Raw genomic sequence first — 20,957 nt, 5'->3', positions numbered from 1 at the left:
ATCTATGTGGCAGCAGACATCACCCAGTACCCCTCACCCCCACTCGCTATCCCCTCCTTCTCTCGCTCGCTCTCTCTTCACCTCTACCTCTGCAGTACCTCATTTCTCCCTGTGCCGGCACGGGAAACACGCATACTTTCTGCTTTTCTGCCTGCTGGCTCTCCTCCAGCATCCTTCTGTGCCTCTTGTGTGTTCTCCTCCCCCTCCAGCCTATGTCTCCCCCCCACCCATGGGGTTTGTTGGCCAGCCTGGTTACCTGACTATTCCTGCTGCTGTTAAAGGAGTGGAGCGGTCTGACACAACGCTGCTACCCTGGTGCCGCTCTGCCTCGCTACTCCTCTATGCCTTTCGCCTCACACTCTGCTTTGCTGGATAATTACCACTGTGTCTGCCAGAGACAGCGACAGAGGACAGGAGAGGAGGGAGGCAAAGAAACAGAGAGGCTGCACTCTTTGTTCAACTGCTGCATTCTTCAGTCTTTCCTTTCCTCTGCTTCCCCGGGCTGCAGGAGAGCAGTGCAAGGAACAACTTGATGTGAGAAAGCTCCCTAAAGGAATTTTATCCTTCTCTCTTTTGCGCTTCCTCATTCTGTTCATTCCTGGGACAGAGTGCAGAGGAGGAGAGAAGAGGGAGGGACTGAGAGCAAGACTCTGCCTTCAGCTGCACAGCTCAGTGTCCCACCTTGGTCCAGAGGCACATAAGTCAAACACTCAGAGTGACTGGCAGACAAGGAGACAGACTGACAGAGACACACATTGTATACATATAGACAGGCAGAGAAGAACAGAGACAGACAGGTGGCGTAGGTGTCATGGCGTCAGTGGACAGCCCTGGTTCAAGTGTCTCTGGTCGACTGAGATCAGGGGATCTACTTCACGCTGGTCTGGCAGTTGCACTGCTGCTTGGTGAGTTACACTTATCTCTGTACCTTTAAGTGCCATGTCATTCCACTCTTTTCAAACATGTCTCTGGATGGGGCTATCCCTTTAATTGCCTACACATTTTAACTTATTTCTGTGCCCTTTAGACCTTCTTCATTTGCTCCTTTTGCTCGCTTTTTCTTATTTATTATGTCTGAGTGGGTGGTACAGCCCTCTTACAGTAAATCAATACCTTTTTTTGGTTATTCTATATCTGCTATATCTACATCTCCTGCTCTGTCGCATCTGCTTCAGCGCTAAGTGTTTAATCATTATCTTTCCATACCCAAACACTACAATGTATGGTGCTGTCACAGGTGATGTTTAATTGTTAAACAATCAGGCCAACAATACAAACCTTTGACTTAGATCAGTTTCATGTTGTAGGGTTGCTGCTGGACTGTTTGAGTAACTGACACTTCGCACTTTGAAATTCTACTTTAAACATAGCCTTCATATAGGAGAAAATAAAACAAATAATTAACTTTTGGTTTTCAAAGTAAAGAAAAACAAGCTATAGTTTATCTACATGCATGCCTGTGTGAACATAGCATTACTGGTAATGACGTAGTGGTGCAGTGATGATCTGTGCTTTTGCTCGTACCCTCCCTGATTTTGTTGTAGTGCCCAATAGTGCCCCCACATCCAAAAATTCCCCCTGGCTCTCAGTTGTTTGGAAAGTTGAGCACCATTGAGTTTTATGAAAGAAAAATGGGACTAGTATGTGTCCAGTATTGCAATATTAGTGTCGTCTTTAGATAACCGACAAGTAAGATTAGAATGCATCTTATCTTTCCGCTTTTTAAAATGTGTTTTAGATCCAAAAAAACACAAACAGCACTTTGTTGGTTCAATTTTGTTTTGTTTTATTTTTTGGCAAATATTTGGGCTTTTTATGTTTTCCAACCAAACATCAGGGGTAAATATTAAAACAAATAACTTTAGTTCAATAACACATGTAATTTTGCATTTTGGTAACGTTATTGACTAAATTATTCAAGAGTCCATGAGTCCAGGTTAGCGGCAGCACCAAGACCAAATCATCACTTGTCCCAGTAGGGTCAAATTTGGTCATAGCATATCACATACTGAAAACATGCGAACACACTTCTGACTAGCTAACACAATGCAACATTAGTTCACTTTAAAGGGATTAAACAATAGTTTAGTTCTTTTGAATAGATATGATAAATATATGTACCAGAAACTTTTAACAAAATATTCATTTAAGAAAGAGGAACAAATACAGGCAATATACACACTTCATTTACATCATAGTTCGCATACACAAAAAATAGTTGTAAAGCACAATTTTACAATTATTCATCTTATACATCTTATTCATATTCATTTGTTTCTTGTTGTATTTCATTGTCAGTACACATATTTCCAAATGAAATTGTTGAGTGTTGTGGAAAGTCATACTGCACCAAATAACACTTTCTTAGTAAAATATTTTCCCAAAAATCTTGCTAAAACAGCATTGATCTGGTTGTTTTGTCTAAATTACCAGCTAAGTTCAGTGGAATTTCTCTGAAATCATTTTCTCATAAGTACATATTCTCAGGCTGAATCCCACTGTCCCAGCAGACATTAGATACACCAACAGATAAGTACAGGCAAGGCTAACACAAATAAGAAAGAAGCATAAACTGTATAACAAATTATATTTTTTATCAGCAAATTCTTAAAGGATAGCCACAGCATTATAGAGCATTAACAGTCTGACTCAAGTGGTGGTGCGAGATTGGTTTACATTAAGTACCTGTAAATTTAAATAAAATAAGTTCAAATATCTTTTAACCCATAAGAGCCCGACCCATTTCCACACTCAGGAAAATTATGGGAGCAGTAAATCAGCAACATCAAGATCAATCAACAAAATAGATTATATAAGAGGTGTCACCGTAGGTTCTTAAACATTAAAATATGTAACTCAATATCCCCAAAATACCTTCATTTTTACAAATGAATAGATTATAACTTAAATTTTAACTTGACATCATGACTCAACAACAGCCCGACAGTCCATATTCCAAGTTAGAAGAACACTTAAATTTCAATTCAAGTTCTACACTTATGAATAAATACTTTCATTTGACTATATCCTCCTGAGAACTGAGGAAAGAATCTTCCCATTGAACTATTTTTGGGATTTCCTTCCTCTTTGGAGCTAAAAGAGAGCACCCAAATGCACAAGATATCAATGGAAAGCCCAGGATGTCCTCTATTTAGTACATTAGGACTTATTATGATAGCTCAAATAAGTCACAAGATAGAGACCAAAAACAAATGTCCATTACAATGGACATAAATGGATGGGCTGGTTCTCTGGAGGATATGGCTTTAGTTCCATGGGTGAGTTTTAGTCATTCCCGTCTTTGTAGTTCCTTGGTTTGACCTCTGATTACTATGTTCACTTACATCATTAAATTCTCACCTCTATTTAAGAGATCCGGTTCATCTGTTATGAAAATGTCCACCTTAAATGCATTTTATCATTGTTAACATCTTATATATTCAGGATATGGTTATTTATCTAAATTGTGTCTGTATTGGAATGCTCAACTGTTTCTCTTATGTAATCAAGTAATACCTAAATCAAGTAATGTGCAAAGTATTACAGCAATATGTCACAACAAAACCTTTTGGCAACAGAGAATGAAGAGAATGAAGGCAGTGAAGCAAAGGTCCCAATAAAAGTCAGGTGTGAAATTAAGGAAAAATGTTTAACAGTAGGTTGTTCTCATTAACATCTCCGGATCTATATGAAAGTGTCATTCAGTATTAACAGACAGAAGCTGTTATTGCAGCAGGACCACAGACAAAACTTGGAATAATGACTTTTTTGCAGAATAAAGACACTCTTCAGATATCTGTAACTTTTCAGCATGGAAGATGCAAAAGGTTGGAACAACTGTCATGCCAACTACTTTCATTTTTTCCATTTTCATTCACGCAAAATTATTCATCATCCTTTTTTGTGACGAATAAACAAAAGATACAGTAAAAAGCAAAATGATAGAGTGATCATGGTGTAACATAGTAATCATGTTAACATTTCTCCAGTACTGTGCCTGAAAATGCAGTTACTGCAGCATTGTTTGTATGAATATCACATTGCATATATTACCTGAAGTGAAAAACTGAAACTATCTTGTCCCACAATACCAGCAGCTCTGCCTATTAAGTAACTCAGCTGCTGGTGTAATTCTTTGCCCATTCACCTTGAAAAGGACATCTCACATCCCTCACCTCTCTCATATCCATTCCCCTGTTCTTTCCTTGTGACCCCTTTCCATCACTTCCTACACATTGTAACTCCTGCATTACCTACGCTTCCTTGTTCATACCCCCCTCTCCCACATTTCCCATCACTTCCCTGTATATATTGCAGAATAGTGTCCTCAGTCAGTTCTCTATGGGTTCTCTTAGAAATACATTAACTTTTCAATTACTGGCCTACTTAAAAAAAGAAGAAGAAAAAAAACAGTCACCTTGACAGTCAGGCAAGGACACACACACACATACATGCACACAGACACATATGCACATACATGCACACACTCAGTTGCTTTTCAGACCTTCAGTATTACTGATATGTACACAAACACTTAAAGTAAGTGCATATATACAGTTCACATACATGCACATGCACACACATACACAGACACACACGTCACATAAAAAGATAACAGTGCATACATTACATAAGTGAATTGTACACTACTTCAGGATGTGAATCTGTGGGCGGTTTCAGGACAAACTGTTTAGACAAAAAAAGAGGATAGTGAAGAGAAAAGTGATGTAAAAAACCATGATAGTAGAGAGCAGTAAAGCCAAGGAGGTGTCAAGTTTATTTCTAAGCATGAGGAGGGGGCACCATATAATCCATCTGGAAATGTTTTTGGAAATGGATAACATCTTTTTTTTTCTCCACTGGAGCATTTTGTTTCACAGACTATTCACTGAAAATGTGCAATTAATTACTGATAGAGATAAATGTTTGTTTTCATTGTTGCAATTACCAAAGAGTTTAAAAGATAGTTCAATGTTCAAAACTTCTAAGCCTCTTAAAGTAGAAAATATATACACACACACACACACACACACACACACACACACACACACACACACACACACACACACACACACACACACACACAACCCCATTCAGCTATTTTACTGAGGACCTTCATTGACATAATGCTTTCCCTAGCCCCTTACCCTAACCCTAACCATTAAAAATGAATGCCTAACCCAAACCCTTACCCTAAACCTAATCATAACCTAATTGTAACCCTGACAGTAAAACCACATTTTGAGCCTCAAAAATACCTTTAAATGCCTTCAAATTTGTGAGGACCGGGTTGTGTGTCCTCACAAGTGACTGTTGGTTCTCACTAGTATAATAGAATGCAGATTTCGGTCCTCACAAAGATAGCTAGACAGGAACACACACACACACACACATATGTTTCCATGTTCTTATTTAGGGATTGTCTCCCCCAGGAGCAACTTCTGAAAGCAACTAAGACAGAAAGATTGAGGGATAAAAGGAGTGAAAGCAGAATTGTCCAGACTGTCCAGTGCTATAAAAAAGTAAGTCAGGCTATTAAAACAGAGCAAAAGTGGAATCAGAAAACAAACAAGTTCAAAACTAAAAATGCTTGAGCTGAAAGTGGATGAGTCAGCATAACTGAAGAGTTAAATACCAGGTGTTACAAAAAAAATCAAGAAGAGCGGGTGGGACAAAAGCATATAGATGACCAAAAAAGCAAAGCCAAACAAACTGATGCTTCCTTGATGTATAAATATTTATTTGTAAGGTATAAGAGTGCACATATTTATTATAACCAATATGTGACTTGCAGAAGGCACTCTTTTAGTTAATTTCATTTAATTTCATCTGAAAATAAATAAATAAATAAAATACAGACAGAGGTTTATTTTTGTCTATGTATTTGCACTACTGGAACCCAATACTCTTCAGTGGGAGTTCCACCCACACTTACAATCCCTTGCTTGTATCATTAACCCTAAATGCTTACTTCAGCAATATCTTTCTTTTTATTTATATCATTTTACAAAAGCAGCTGATAAAAAAACAGAAAGAATGACAATTCAAATACTGAGTGTTTTTCCCAGTACGAATTAAAAGTTTCAGCTCCAGTAAGTCTTACTTGAAACAATCTTCTTACAACACTATTACTTTTTTTCTGAAAATGTTTTATTAGTTCTAGCCATACACAGCAAATCACCATTAATATACTTAATATAATACAAAATAAGTTGTGCTGTCTGTTGAATGAGTTCTATCCAAGTAACTTTTTCTATGTATATTAAGAAAAGGTTATTTCACATTAATTGTATTTTTTTGTTTCATTAACCAGCCCCAGTGCCAGTGTTGTGATGGTAACAATACAGCTGAAAAACAACTTTTTATCAATGTTTATGCTGTTGAATTTTTTCCTCCAAATCACATTAATACATTTTCTGATTTCTTTAACATTTGAATCGAAAAATGGTAAATGACAATGTGTGCCTAGAACACATGATTTCAAGTAGTAAAATGATTTCATCCATATCCAGTAATATGAGGACTCAAGTGTTTGAGATTCTTGTGCTAACGCAGATTTATTCAAAGCATTCCAGAGCAGGTGATGCAAAATTCTTTTAAGCAAGTATACATACATGTCTATGTCTATGTGTCCTCAGCAGAGGCATACATGTACTCTAACCTTGTCTGTACCTTGTCCAAGTGAAATGTGATCCTGAGCAGGTCAATGGGGAAGAGAGTATTTATAAATAGACCCCAAGTATGTGAGAGAGAAACCAGAGCAACAATCTGAGAATTACACCAGCTGTCATTGCAAAACCCACATAACATGCCTGGCCATGTGAATTTAAGTCGCATGACTCTTATACTCTATTCATAAATTGGATTAGTGGGGTCTTGAAAAAATCAAAGGTTTTGATTGCCTAATTAGTTTGACCTGATGAACTAGAGAACAAATCTTTTCTCTTTAGAAATGGTACCAAAATTCTATGTTTCTTTTTTTTTTTTTTTTACATATTTTTTTTAACATTAAGACCAATAGAAGAGAGAGGTTTTACATAGAGGACATCATACAGTATAAATGTCATTTGGTAAAATTGTCAGTTGCTTCTGCAAAGTTGCATTTAGAACCTAACCTAATTTTTCAAAGCCTAAAGTTCGCCATAAAGTCCATAAAGTACACAAAAAAAGTAATCAGGGAGCATGTGGTCATTTTTTCCCCTGTGATAGCAATTTTAAATATATTAGGTTTAGACTCCATATTAAGATTTTTATTCACAATTTAATTTTAAAAGAAGAGAGACAGAATAGTGTTGCCTACTTGGCCACATTCTACTTTTACTTAAGTTAAATCATAATGAATTCATACATAATTAAGTCTCAATAAACTGATGCCACAACAAATATTGCAAATATCAAACAAACACAAAACTCTGTACTATCTTTTACTTTTTTATTTTCATTTTGCCTTATATAATTGTGTTTTTATTGCTTTTCAAAAACCGTTTTCTATCCTTTTCTAAAAACTTTTTAACTTTTCCTTTCTCCCTTGGTTTAGGCGTATGGACTGTTGGTGGACTGGAAGTTTCCACAGGTAAAGTGTCTTCAATCGAAGCAATGAATGGCTCCACGGTTTTGTTGCCCTGCACTTACTCTTCATGTATTGGCATCGAAAATCTCTACTTCAACTGGCAATATAATGACAATGGAACTCTCATAAAGGTACGTGCACACAACCAAAACACCAACAGGGATCCAAAAAAGCATAAAAATAGTGATTCCTGACATTTTCATATGTTTCGTGTCTCATCGCATAAACAGTCGGTGAGTGTATGCTGTTGTATTTCTGAAGGCATGGGGATACAGTTTTGTTCATAAGTATTTAGATGAACAGATAGTTCTTGTAATTTTGCCTTTGTTAACTATCACATGTGATTGGTTTTTTTTTTTTAGTACAGCCTGTATTAACTGTTTAGGAAATGCAGCCATTTTTTAATACACAGGATCTGCTTGTATTATTTGAAAAGCCTCTGTAGGTTATGACAGCCTGAAGTCTAAAATTCACGAACATCACCAAATGCTGTGTTTCCTCCCTTGAGATGCCAGGCCTTTACTGCAGTCACCTTCAGCTGCTGCTTGTTTGTGGGTCTCTCTGCCTAGAGGTCTGCCTTCCGCAGTGTTGGAAAGGTTACTTTTAAGGTGTATTCCACTACAAATTACAGAATACATGCCCCAAAATGTAGTTTTTAACGTATTCCGTTAAGCTACTCAGTGTGAGTAACATATTCTGAATACTTTGGATTACTTAATATATTGTCATGTTTTTTTACAACTACGTGAATGTACTATTGCTGTGTGATTTATTACTATTACTGAAGGCTTCCTGCCACCAAAATCACATTGTTAGCTTGCGTTAGCTGAGGTTAGTTCATAGACTGCTTTCAGAATTGCACATGATTATTTGCAGCTCGCAGGTTGTTAATGTTTAAGCAGGTCTAACAATCTGCAGTCTATGAACTAACTTAGGCTAACGCCAGCTAACAATGTTAGTTCGGTGGCGAGTAGCATCCAGTAATAGTAACAAATCACTCAGCAATAGTACATCAGAGATACTGAAGTGGCACATAACCCAGGTAGCTACCACAACTAAAACAAGGTAGCTGCAGTAGGCTAACATTCATTGTTAAAAAAGAACTTACTTCCAGATGTTTGTTTAGGTTGGAGTCTTTCGACGCTGCGAGCAGCTTGGTTGCTGGCAAACAGTGTTTGCATGGCATGGTCAAATTCACCCATCCCTTTCTTCTTTAAATATGAAGTGGTGTCGGAATTTCAAAGTAAGAAATCCATTCCTGCTCGTACTCTGCTGGCTCTGTTGTGCTGTCGCTGGGTCCATTGTGTAACTGACACCACCAATGTTAATGGGACGCTTACATTGGAGCCTCTTATTTCGTGTCTTGTTTGGGTTTCTGGCTATGTGTGGAGTTACCAAAATTGGAGAGGTGATAGCCTAAGAAAAGACCATTGTGTAATCCAGTTATTTCAACAAAGTAACTATATTCTAATTATCACTGTTTTAAACGGTAACTGCAAGGGAATACAGTTGCTCATATTTTGTATTTTAAATACGTAACACCAGTACATGTATTCCGTTACTCCCCAACACTGGACTTCTAAACTCTACTGAAAAGAATGCTCTGGTGGAAAGCATGTTCTGATATCATGTGACTCACTTGGTCATTTAATTAAATCCTGTTTCTTTGTCTTGAGAGGCTCTTTGGTTGCTTGTGCAGTATACATTGGGTGATTAACGATTTGCACTTTGTGCTGCCCAATAAATTTTTCAACATTTGTCAGGATCTGAGGAGCAATTGTAGCCCTGTACATTTCAGAATTCATCCAGCCACTGACAGCAGTCACGCGATCCGTAAACACAAGTGAATGAGTTCTGTTGCAAACCATACATACCTATGCCATTATATTGGCTTCACCACGCTTCAGATCAAGGCTGGACTGGGACAAAAAATCGGCCCGGCATTTTGACTAGAGACCGGCCCACCAGGATAAAGATTGAAAATGTGATGTCATTCAGGGGTAAAACCGCAAAGGATTCTGGGAACTTGTGGCAAGAGGTACTAGCGCACGCAGGCTTTCAATTGAACTCAGTTACACAGCGATAAAAAGAAACCCAAAAAATGGCAAGAAGCTGTTGTGTTATTAACTTCAATAGCTGGTCGCATGACAGCCACGGGAAGAGATCGTTTTTTTTATCGGATTACGTCGTTGAAGAGAAATTTTTTAAGCCATGTTTCCGAAGTAAGAGCCGACGGGTGGTCTGGATATACCAAATATAACGTCTCAGAACACTCCAGCTCACATGTTAGTCTGCTCCAAGCATTCCCACAAAGGTCAGAGTTTTGTAGTAGTTAATACGTCATTTTTCTTAACATAATTGGTGATATAGGTTACAAGCAAGTCTGGCGCTGAACAGAAATTGTCGCGCTATGCTCCTTTATTTATTGTGCATAAATAGTGAATTGTCCTGACACAATATTGCGTTTCGCTTCTGTTATTATGGTACATTGACAAAAACATATACTTTTATTCACAGGATAAAACAGTTGTTTTGTATCACTAATTGTCCAGTACGATTACAGCATACAATATTATTGTCACTGCTACATTTCTGTAATGCTACCAGAAATTATTTCCACTACTAATTAATTACCGTTGAGCTCAAAGGTTATATTAATAAACGGTTAACGAATGTGTATTTATGACGACGATTTGTGAGACTGGTAAACTTACCTTTGTTCGTACGATGGTCTTTCGTTCTACACGGTGCATTTCAAGGTCCTGCACCCATCCGTCGGTAAACTGTACCTGGGCTTGTTGCAGTGACCTGAAGTTACTAAACTTCATGAGTGTATGCACTCACTCCAAGAACCGTATAATTATAAATCTGAGCGTGGTGAAAGTTGGGCAGCACGCTAACGTCTTTTGTCCCTCTGTGTGCTCGTAAGGGTCTGACCCTTTCACTCCTTTGATTTTTTCCTCGTATCTTTTCTTTGTCTTTTCGTCGAGTCTGTCTTTGTACGGACCGGCATTGTTCTCCTTTTGTTTTGTACATTCCTTTTTTGTGCGGCAAAGAAAAAACAAGAAGGTATTGGAACCGGAGAATGAACGTTTTGCGGTGCTGCAAATGCTTGCATTTGATGCGGTACTTGGATTGTTTTGCCACGAGTTCCCGGCATGCAATGCGCGAAAATCACGTGATTGCTAAACAAGGGGGAGGGTGCATCCGGCCTCCTCGGCTGTAATTGGTCCAGCCCAGAGTCGATCATGACCAATTGGCCAATCCAACACCTTTCATTATATATACCCTTCCAAAAAAAAAAAAAAAAATCCATCGGCCCATAAAAACAAAAAATCGCCAGCGGCCCACCGGGCAAATGCCCGGTATGCCCGATGGCCAGTCCAGCTATGCTTAGATCATTATTATATTTTTTTTTTTCTATCTTTAACCATTGGTTTGCATCTTGTTGTAAATGCTCTGTATTTCCATTAATCAAGACATCTGTTGATTGTAGACTTTGACAATGATGTAGCTACCTCCACAGTGTTGCTGACTTTGTTAGAAGTTGTGAAGGAACTTTTTTCTTGACCAAAGAAAGAATTCTATGATCATTCACTTCACAGGTGTCTCCACAGGTTTCCCTGGCCTTTAAGTCTTGCTGAGCTGCCCGGTTCATTCCATCTTTTGATCAATGTGCCAAATAGCTGATTTGGCCACGTTTTTTTTTTTAGCTTGATTATGGCATAACTACACGTTCTTTCAGACAGCTACCAAATACAAGTTCAAGTCCAGATCACAATTTCCTTAATATTTAAGAAAGTGTCAAGGGACCCTTTACCTGGCCATAAAACTGCTTGTCAATTATTTTTGAGTCTCTAAAAATGGGAAACTATATATAAAAATGCCCAAACAGGTAATAAAACACTTTTGTTAAACCCCTTGAATTAAAGTCTTTGATTTTCAGTGTGATGTGGTGGTGTACAAAGGCAAAATTACAACACATCATCCCAATGCTGTGTAGCTGACACCCAATACTGTGTATCTAAGGAAATATCTTGTGTGTAGTTATGTGAAGCGTTGATCCCTATGGAGGGTGTGGAGCCGAAGGTCCGTGTGTCCCATGAGCGTGTTGAGTTTGTCGGCTCCTCAAAGAGTAACAACATTTCGATCTTGCTATGGAATATCACCTTTGAAGATGAAGGAGAGTACATCTGTTTTGCCAGGAATCCAAAAGAGAAGAACCGCAACCACAGTGCTATCTTCACTCTTATAGTGGTGGATCAAAGTATGTAAAAGTTGCACAAACACCTGGCATACAAAAATAGAGCTTTATCTGACTTGCTGACTGACAGTGTTTATAAAGTACATATACAAGTACATATATGCTACTAGCATCTAGTTTCAATCTTGTTAGAGCTCTAAGTCAGTTTTTACATACTCTGTATACTTGTTTGTCCTCACAAAGTCACTGTCTCTCTCTCTCTCTCTTTCTCTCTCTACCTTTTCAGTGAAGGAAGTTGACAACACTTTGACAATCATTATTGTCTCAGCGTTGGGTGGAGTCATAGGCTTAGTTATCATTGTCATGGTGATAAAGGCTGTTGTTGTTCACTTCCTGCAGAAGGATGATGAGAAGAAGTGAGTAGATCATTGACTATTTTATAAGGACATTTAGAACTAATCAACAATACTGATTATAGATAATCTTTTTATCATATATATTTGGGTCAGCTACAGTCAAACAGCCAAAAACTGTGTATTGCTGGCAAAAAGAAATTTGGTCTATTATATGCTAGTTTTATAACTGTTCCTGCAAATTTAACATCTTGTGAAATAGGGTGTAAACATTTGTGAAGTTTTCACCATTAATGAAAAAAAATTCCAGCTTTTAAGGAACCATTGAATTTTTTTTCCTGATATGGTTTTTATTCATGTATTTTTATTCATATACATATGTTACAAGTCCTATGATGTCATTGACTTTTGCAGATACTATAGCCTGCAACACGCAGCTCAAAACTCATCACATAAGCATGTAACATAATTTATTCTTATACCTGCAGCAATATCATATGCACGAAATGTACAGAAGTTATGAATAATTAAGTGTGGCGAAGTACTGTTTATATTTCCTGTTTAATCACACAAGTAATGCACTCTTACGGCAACACAATTTTTCAGACAAGACATACTGACATGAAGAATAAGTCAAGTGATCTTTATACATACATGTCGTAAATAATATTTTTATGTACTACAAATATTTTTAAAATGTGCAAGTCTTATTTGATTTCTAAAAAGTATAACAAAAAGTTTGAATGTTGGAAATAAAAATGAAAGAAATTGCTTGTCATACTCCAGTTTGCAAAAGAAGTAGAATTATTAGCTTTCTGTTATCTTTTTTATTGATATAAAAAGTGCATCTAGCAGTGAAAATCTGATATTAGAGGAAATTCAAATGTGTTACATCATAATTTCAAGAGTATTTGCTTTCATATAACAAATGAACTATTTATATTCGATGAATACAACTAAAATCATTGTAACTTTTATCACCAGGTCTAATGTCATATCATCAACACCAGTTCATATAAAACTACATTATTTACTGAAAAATAATTTTGTGTCACAAAGATTTACCCTGTTGTTTGACTGTGGCTGACCCAGGCACTCATTTGGCCATGTTAATAGATTTTTTTGTATTTTTCTAATTAAAATATCTGATGTAATCAGTAATGGTTTTATGCTGACAATATAGGTCAAATTGTCTCAGAACAAAGTGGGCAATTATTATGAATCTGTTATATTATATAATAAGGAAATAATGTCACCCATATTCTATGTTTCCAAAACAAAATTATTATTTGAAGCTCATTGGGTTAAGTTTTTTTAAAACCCCTGCAGTATATATGGCACATGGCCCTTATCGCTTGTATTTGTCTCCTTTTATAGGTGTTCAATATAACCTTTGTTTCTCTTATCTCTACAGTAAAGAGTGCCTAGTGAGCTCCTCAGGGAATGACAACACAGAAAATGGTCTTTCAGGAGCCAAAACTGAAAACAAAGGGACACCAAAGGCTTGAACAAAATGTTAAGTATGCCTACATGTTTGTATATATGTTAGACAAATGTACACACTCAGCGAAAAATCAATTATCTTACTAGCGGCTAACAAAAACAACTTGTAAAAATGTCTATTTTAAATCATGCTTGAGATTTGGGAAGTGTGAAGTGTGCATAGGCCTGGATCTCTCTCACTTACCATGGTAGCCCATTTGTTCCACTGTACAGCTTCTGCTCCACTTTCTTCACATTGCAATCTCCAATTTATGCAGTTGATGTGTTATTTTTTTCTATGTACTTTCTTACTATCTAATAACATTCACACTACGTTAAAGCAAAAACGCATCACAAGGCCGAAATCTTTTTTATACACCCAATGTCAGTATTCAGTTTCCAGTCCAAAACATGCTTTACAGTATCAGCTGAGAAGCTACAATATGTTGGATTCTTAGTCTGGAACTCTACAACTCCAAGTGAAACTTGGACTTAGATATACTCAACCAGTGGGAACAAATATCTTTGATGCCATGTTGAACTGCCATAATAAAAAACTGCCAGGATGTCAGTCGAAGAACAGCACAACACTGCTCAAATTCTTTCCCTTAGCTCTCAAATGATATAAATGCACCTGGATGAAAATAAGCCAGGTGGTAACTGACTAGAAGTTTGGTTATAAAGAAAAGATAAAATTTTTTAGTCCCAATCACATAAATTGTTTAGAAATAAAATAGGAAGTTTTACATTTTAAACACTGACTGTAAAATTTGTATTTTGCCATTTTAAACACTGGGCGCTGTTTTACTGATTAACTGTGTTTGTAGGTAACGAGTAAATCCCAACTGTTTCCAAAGGATCTTTCTGACATTAACCTCTGAAATGCCAATTTTCATGTGACTTCTGGGTTCAGATTAGACACACTGCTGGTTTGTTTGGGCCAAAGATTTTCTGTGAAATGCTGGTTAGCAGGGACTAACAAATGGGCTTACCTTAGGTGAATAAAAGATCCAGTTCTGCACAGGTTTTATTGTTTTGCTTTAGATAAACACAGGTGCCTGTTCTGCTTCTGCTCCCTTGGCTGGTGAGAAGAACTTACATAAAAAAAAGAAGAACCCTAACCATCATCAAAGACAATCCCCAGACTACCCAGCTCCCTATTGAAAGGAATGAACTTAATCATGCTGCTTCTGACTAATAACCAATGCATTTTGAGCATGTGCACATTTTATATAGCTTCGTATAAGATTATATATTACACCATAATACAGGAACATTTCTGTGTGTCTCTGTTTGGTCCCCTCCATGCTGGCCAGAACTGCGGGAAGCTCTGTCAATGCTCATCTCAACACTGCTGCAACTGTTTAACACCTTTTTAGCCACGTCAGGGTTATTGAAAAATAACTTTTAGAATTTTGGCCGACAAGTTTACTGTAGAAAAATTAATAACTGAAACAAAGTTTACACTTATTGAAAAAGTGAGAACATTTCAGCAGCTCTGTTTAAGTGAAAGAATTGAAAAGCCCTGCCAGAGGAGTTTGAGAAGCTGCTTAATGGCTTATTAGCCGGATATCCTTGTAAGCACATGCAGCTCAAAATGCTAATTTCCAAATTTACATGTGGATTCAATGAAATACATATAACTCAAAGGAAACTTGCCAAACCCATCAAGAATATACAAGTCCAGTAATATAGCCTTGGTAGTGCAGGTAGCATTGTCTTGGGGCAGCTCACTGCAAAAGAATGTAAAGACTGTTGGGCAGTCAAATATTGTCCAAAATGTATGTTTTCATTCAGTACAAAAAATATATCAAAGAAATATTAATATTATTCTGAATTGAATGTGTGTGAATGCCCCTCAAGGGCAGTCATAAGTGCTTGTTGGTCAGCTACATTATTTTGTGTACATCTACAACTGACCAAAACTGAGCATGTTATAGAGTTTAAACTGATAAAATTACTACTTGACTGTATTTAAAACCCTGACCATTGAAGATTTTAAACTTTTTGTTCAGACTTCACAAACAGCCCCAGTGTTGATCTTAGCTGTTTAAAAGGGACGTCGGTTGATGTTGCTGAGAGTAAATTGAGCAATTTTAAATTAAAAAATGTTTAAGTAAATGCTTAACCCCTTAGCAGTCCTATTAGTCCCCTAAACCATCCAATGTCCCGTGGGCGGCACGTCCGACTGCTAACAGTTTAAATGTGCACAATATAAACACCAGTACATATTTCTTTCAAGAAACGCCAAATTGGAAAATGTAACAAAATCTTCATAAATTCACATTTCTGTTTCATTCTTTCATAAGTCAACAAGGATCGGTTTACTGCTAAAATGCCCCTGGGAAATTAGAACCACCTCTCTTTGTAGTTTGTAGTCACAGTCACTTTGACATCCTTTCTATGAGGACCGCAGACATGCTCTGCATAAATAGTTTGAACAGCTGAAAGCTACATACATACATTACACACTGCTACACAAATACCCACATAGGAGGATTCATTTTGATACCAGAAAACAGCTCACTGGCCTTGCCTGCAAACAATACAGCACTTTATCAGTGTTAAAGTGGTTTTGTTACCATGGCAAATCACGGAAGTGGCCTCACAGTTGCCATTCTTTTATACTATATATTAACAGAATTAACAAAAACTCAACATTCTCACTTTGTGTTTGTCATTTTGACCGAGTACCTGACAGCAGCACTGTGTCAAATGGTTTTAACTTCGAGTACATGTTCACTTACTGGAACAGAGCTCTATGACAAGCTTTTATTTTATTTTTCTATTTGTTCGCGTCTGTCAGCCTGCTCCTCTCTAATACTGGAGTGCACTTCCCTTGCCTTCAATGGAAGCAATAAGACAGATATCAGATTATGCAATAACCTGTTATAAGGCACTTTAAAGATGTGTCTGGACTGGCTGGCAATTCTGTCCAAGGCACTGATCATTGTACCAATATATGTATCCACACCACAGAAATGTATCTCAGCTGAGTTTAAGTATGGTGATTAGGATCATATATCTACAGCAGATGGTTTTGTCTGCATTGGATCAATCTATATTAGGTCCCATTTACACTTGGCTCAAAATTCCTTGAGCAGATGAAAGCTGTATCAGGAAAAGCTTGAACCCAGGCCCGCATTATAACACATGTCTAACATATTACCCCATTTGTACTTTGCTATTTCATAAAAGTTGTATCTAGATGGAATAATAACACAGTGGTGGCCCTGGGAGTTCAGGGTGCTGCAGCTGCAGTTTCTGTTTTCGCTGTGGATTATTTCTTTGTTAGTTTGTTGTTGTTTTTGTATTTATTACTTTGTCAAACTGTTGAAGATGTGTCTCAGTATGCTTTTATTTACATTTTTTCAATGTATGTTTTACTCAGAGCTCTCAGGGCTACTGTACTAATGGGCTAAAAACACCCTAATTGACACTGCCAACTGACAAATATGAAATGCCCTACAAGATAACCAATGCGCTGCCCCCTTACAGGAATACAATATATTTTTCTGTGTGTAATATAAAAGCAGCCATTGTTGCAATCACAGAAAACATCATAACTGACCTATTACGAATGTTCTTGCTTTGGAGTCCTAATTATAAGATTTGATGTTATGTACTGAGTAGTTGTTTGGTTGCACTTATGTGTTTGAGGGATGCATTTAATTACCATTGGAAGGAAAGGTGTAGAATATGACCTCAATTGACTCACGCAATCAGGTTTCATACAATATATAAAGTACAACGCATATGCCCAAGAAGCACAAGTGTTTATTTTATTATACATTACTAAATAGTGTAAGTATACGCTGAGTATAAATGGGATCAAGAGTGAAATGTGATCAACCTTAACAGTACAATGTTAGAAGTGAATATATCCTGGTGAACCTGTAAAAATGTGAATGACGTGGATGTAAGGCATCACACACTATCTAAGAGTTATGGGACCCCTCTGTAAAGAGGGTATATACATCCAAAGTCTTCCTGTTAGGGAAAAGCAATATTGTGGAGTTAATGTGTCCGTTAGTGTACTTTTCATAACCCTGACACTCAAAATACAGTATAGGTGGATTCACATAATACATAACTCAAACCTCACTATTTGTGTTTACGGATTTTATTCTTAATTTAAAGAAGAAAAACAAATGATAATAAAATACTTAAAAAACAACAAGCAGCAAATTAGGCATATGTATCTGAGCGGGTTATAAGAGGTATGTACTGTTTTAATAACAACCATAACTGATGTGATAAAATATGTATATGTGATGGGGAGAGGAGAGCTGTTTTAATGCATAACACAGGTCTGATTTTGGTACAGTTGCCTTTATAATCGTAAGACATTGTACTAAGCATTGAATGCATTATTATTATTGTTATGTTTGTTTGTTTGTTTTTTTCATCTTTGGTGTTCTGATCTGTCCTGTCTTCCTCCAAGAAACACCTATACCGAACCTCTTATGACTCTTGAAGTTAGCCAACAGCTTGCAGTGATTGCTGCAGTACTGAGTGTGCACGGTACAGTGTACAATGCTCCTCTGCAGTGGTGCAATACAGCACGCCAAATACAGTATGACTGCCACCCAGTGGTAAATGCCCCTGTAGTACAAGCCATGGTACTACTAGCGTGCATTTTGATTTGGACTATGAGGATTGCACATTATCAAACCATTGCCACAATTTTCAGAGTTAAAGCAGTTCAAAGATGTATGATTACGCATCATGTTGCAATTGTTTCTCCTGCTTTATATAGTGCTAGTAGTCTAATGGGGAGGTGTGATGTATAAGTTTACACAAAAAAATTAGGAAAAAAATACATTGAACAATAAACCACGTATGAACAGTGGTTGTTCATCAGACTACTACTGGTGAGCATAAAATGGTTATAGACAGCATTCGTACTGCTGTAACATTATTCACTAGGTAACACAGTATTGTGAATTCTCATTGACTAGTATGATTTTTTAGAGTTAGTATTGCTCTTACTGCCAGAGCGGGTGAAACTCATACTGCCAATCCAAGAGTCTCATGTCTGCTGTTGTTACAACACGATTATAATGACACGCAATCTATTAACTACGGTAACACTACTAAAACATGATGTTGCATTACTGTCTACTGCTGTATAAAATGCATATGAAAGCTAATCTGTATATGATGATGCTCTATACTACTTCTGTATTTCTAGCAGCTGAAACTCACACTGCCAAGCCAAGAGTCTAATGTCTGCCTCCCACATTCCACACCAGAGCTGCAACTATTAGTCAGTTACTTAGTCAAGAAAAGGAATTGACAACTATTTTAAGGACATAGTTTGTAAGTCATCTTTCAAGTAAAAAGTGCCCACATTTTTATAGCATTGCGTTCTCAACATTTTCTGGGTTTTCCCCTCTTACACATTATAGGAAAGATTAATATAGTTCAGAAAAAATGGAATTTTTTTGTCTTTTTTGATAATTTGAAGTTAACATTAGTGGTAAAAATACTAAACTATGATTCATATTGTGATTTAAACAAATAACTAACGTTTGACAGACAAAGACATCGAGAATTTCTTTTAGGTTTCATTTATAAGCACTGACCTCTCCACATGCTGTTACTGCAGTCCTGCATTTTAGAGTATTCTATCAATATTTTACATATCCTGGGGCTGCAAAACATAAATCTATCCCAAAAAAATGATTTTACAAGGTCATATCTAGAGCAAGCTAAGGCCACTGATAGCATACAAATTATAGCAATTGATAGAAAGTCGTACTGTTGCAGCAAATTCTTATGTTTTGTTTACATTACTGTAGTCTGTTCAACATACACACACAAGCAAAATACATCTGCAAACACATTTCTTCTGGATCAACCTTCCTGTGAATATTCAGCTGTCTGTCTGTATTTGTGTCCACGTTGTTCATGCTCCCTTCATGACTATGCACTTCAAACTTTTCAATTATTAGCAAAGTACATCCTGAAAATAAAATGTTGATTGAATTTCCCAGAGTGCTGTTTTCTTTCTCTGTGTTTATTCAGCTCTGAAATCAGTTGATTTAGGATAGGTTAGATCTGCTCTTTGTCTGTGTAGTTGTTATACTGGTGGTCAATATATTAGTGCAAAACAAAAGCTACACAGCCACTAGCATAACAGAACATCTATATGATTTATACTATATTGTACTGGTTAATATTTTCATCCTAAGGAAATAAACTAGAAATATGATTTAAATGTCATACAACTTTAGTGTTGATAGTAGTATAGTACTCCATACTAAACTCCAACTAATTGAATGGAAAATGATTTCTAATTCCCCCCCCCACCAAAAAAAAATAAATAAAAATAAATAAATAATTAAACAAAAAGAATAATTCATAGTAATTCACCAATATAGTTTTCTCTTATTATTCCATTCATTCTATTCCATTCCTTTACAATGCTATATTGTAGAGATAAACCTGGCACTGCACAAAACGAACAAAATATATTTTTATTGCGAATGAAAGCAGTCTTTCAGCCACGTTTACGCCTCAATTAAAAGAAAAAGTTAAAAAAAACAAACAAATGCACTTGTAGAAGTTAAATGATGTGACAGAAAGCTCCTTTTTGAAGTAATTATTCTTATGATTCTATGATGGTAATGTTGCCATGGAAATGGTCAGTCTTTTAGCTACTTTCTGATTAACCTATCTGTGTAAGCATAATAAAACCTTCAATTCTGGAGTCCTCCCTGTCAGGTAATGTGTGCCACACACTGGGTACATTGTATGCCACAATGCCAAATTTTTTTAAATGGGAATATTAATCTTTGATTTATTTGCATTGACTTTTCATTCATTATACCCATCATATTACTGGATCAGAATCCCTGTTTGTTGTTTTTGTTTTTGCTTCACTATGTCTCCAGAGCACAGTGGACTGCACATCAACCTAAACTGCAAAAGGTCCTTAGTTTGAAACTAGGACAAGCCACTTTGGGGTTATGCCAGGACGAAAGCATTCAAATCTGGCACATCAAACATGTGGAACTATGTGCTTGCTCTATATCTTGCTCTGTGGGCATTTACTTTATCCTACAAGCCTATGAGAAATCTCTCCTATATGGGTCTTACATCTTAAATCCACAAGCACAGACAATCCCCACTGGAAGCACAGGAAGACACAATCCTTAATGAATGTATTCTTTCTCTCTGCCTCTGTTCGAACCAAGGCAGTAATTAATGAGGCTCTGTTTGTTGTCTTCTCATATTATGTGCTGCAGTGTTTCAGTTTTTGTTTTACAACTCTGCAAATGCAGCAGTTTGTGTCTGCCTCTTAATTTTTAGAGTGGAAAATGGAAAAAAACAAAAACAAAAA

At 36.8% G+C, this 20,957-nt stretch overlaps 1 protein-coding gene across 1 annotated transcript; it reads left to right on the top strand.

Annotated features, from left to right (window-relative positions):
• On the top strand, window positions 1–19,600 carry scn4ba (sodium channel, voltage-gated, type IV, beta a). Its single transcript, XM_005944660.3, has 5 exons — window positions 1–905; window positions 7,538–7,701; window positions 11,618–11,837; window positions 12,061–12,190; window positions 13,542–19,600. Exons 1-5 carry the CDS (start codon window positions 812–814, stop codon window positions 13,633–13,635), a joined length of 702 nt encoding a protein of 233 aa, XP_005944722.1. The 5' UTR covers window positions 1–811; the 3' UTR covers window positions 13,636–19,600.
• The last annotated feature ends 1,357 nt before the right edge of the window (window positions 19,601–20,957 follow it).

The sequence above is a fragment of the Haplochromis burtoni genome, unplaced genomic scaffold (assembly GCF_018398535.1).
Source record: "Haplochromis burtoni strain Fernald_Lab_line unplaced genomic scaffold, NCSU_Asbu1 Contig_406, whole genome shotgun sequence".
Lineage (NCBI taxonomy): Eukaryota > Metazoa > Chordata > Actinopteri > Cichliformes > Cichlidae > Haplochromis > Haplochromis burtoni.
The sequence above is the reverse complement of the archived record's forward strand: the minus strand, read 5'-3'. Positions and strand labels throughout refer to the sequence as shown.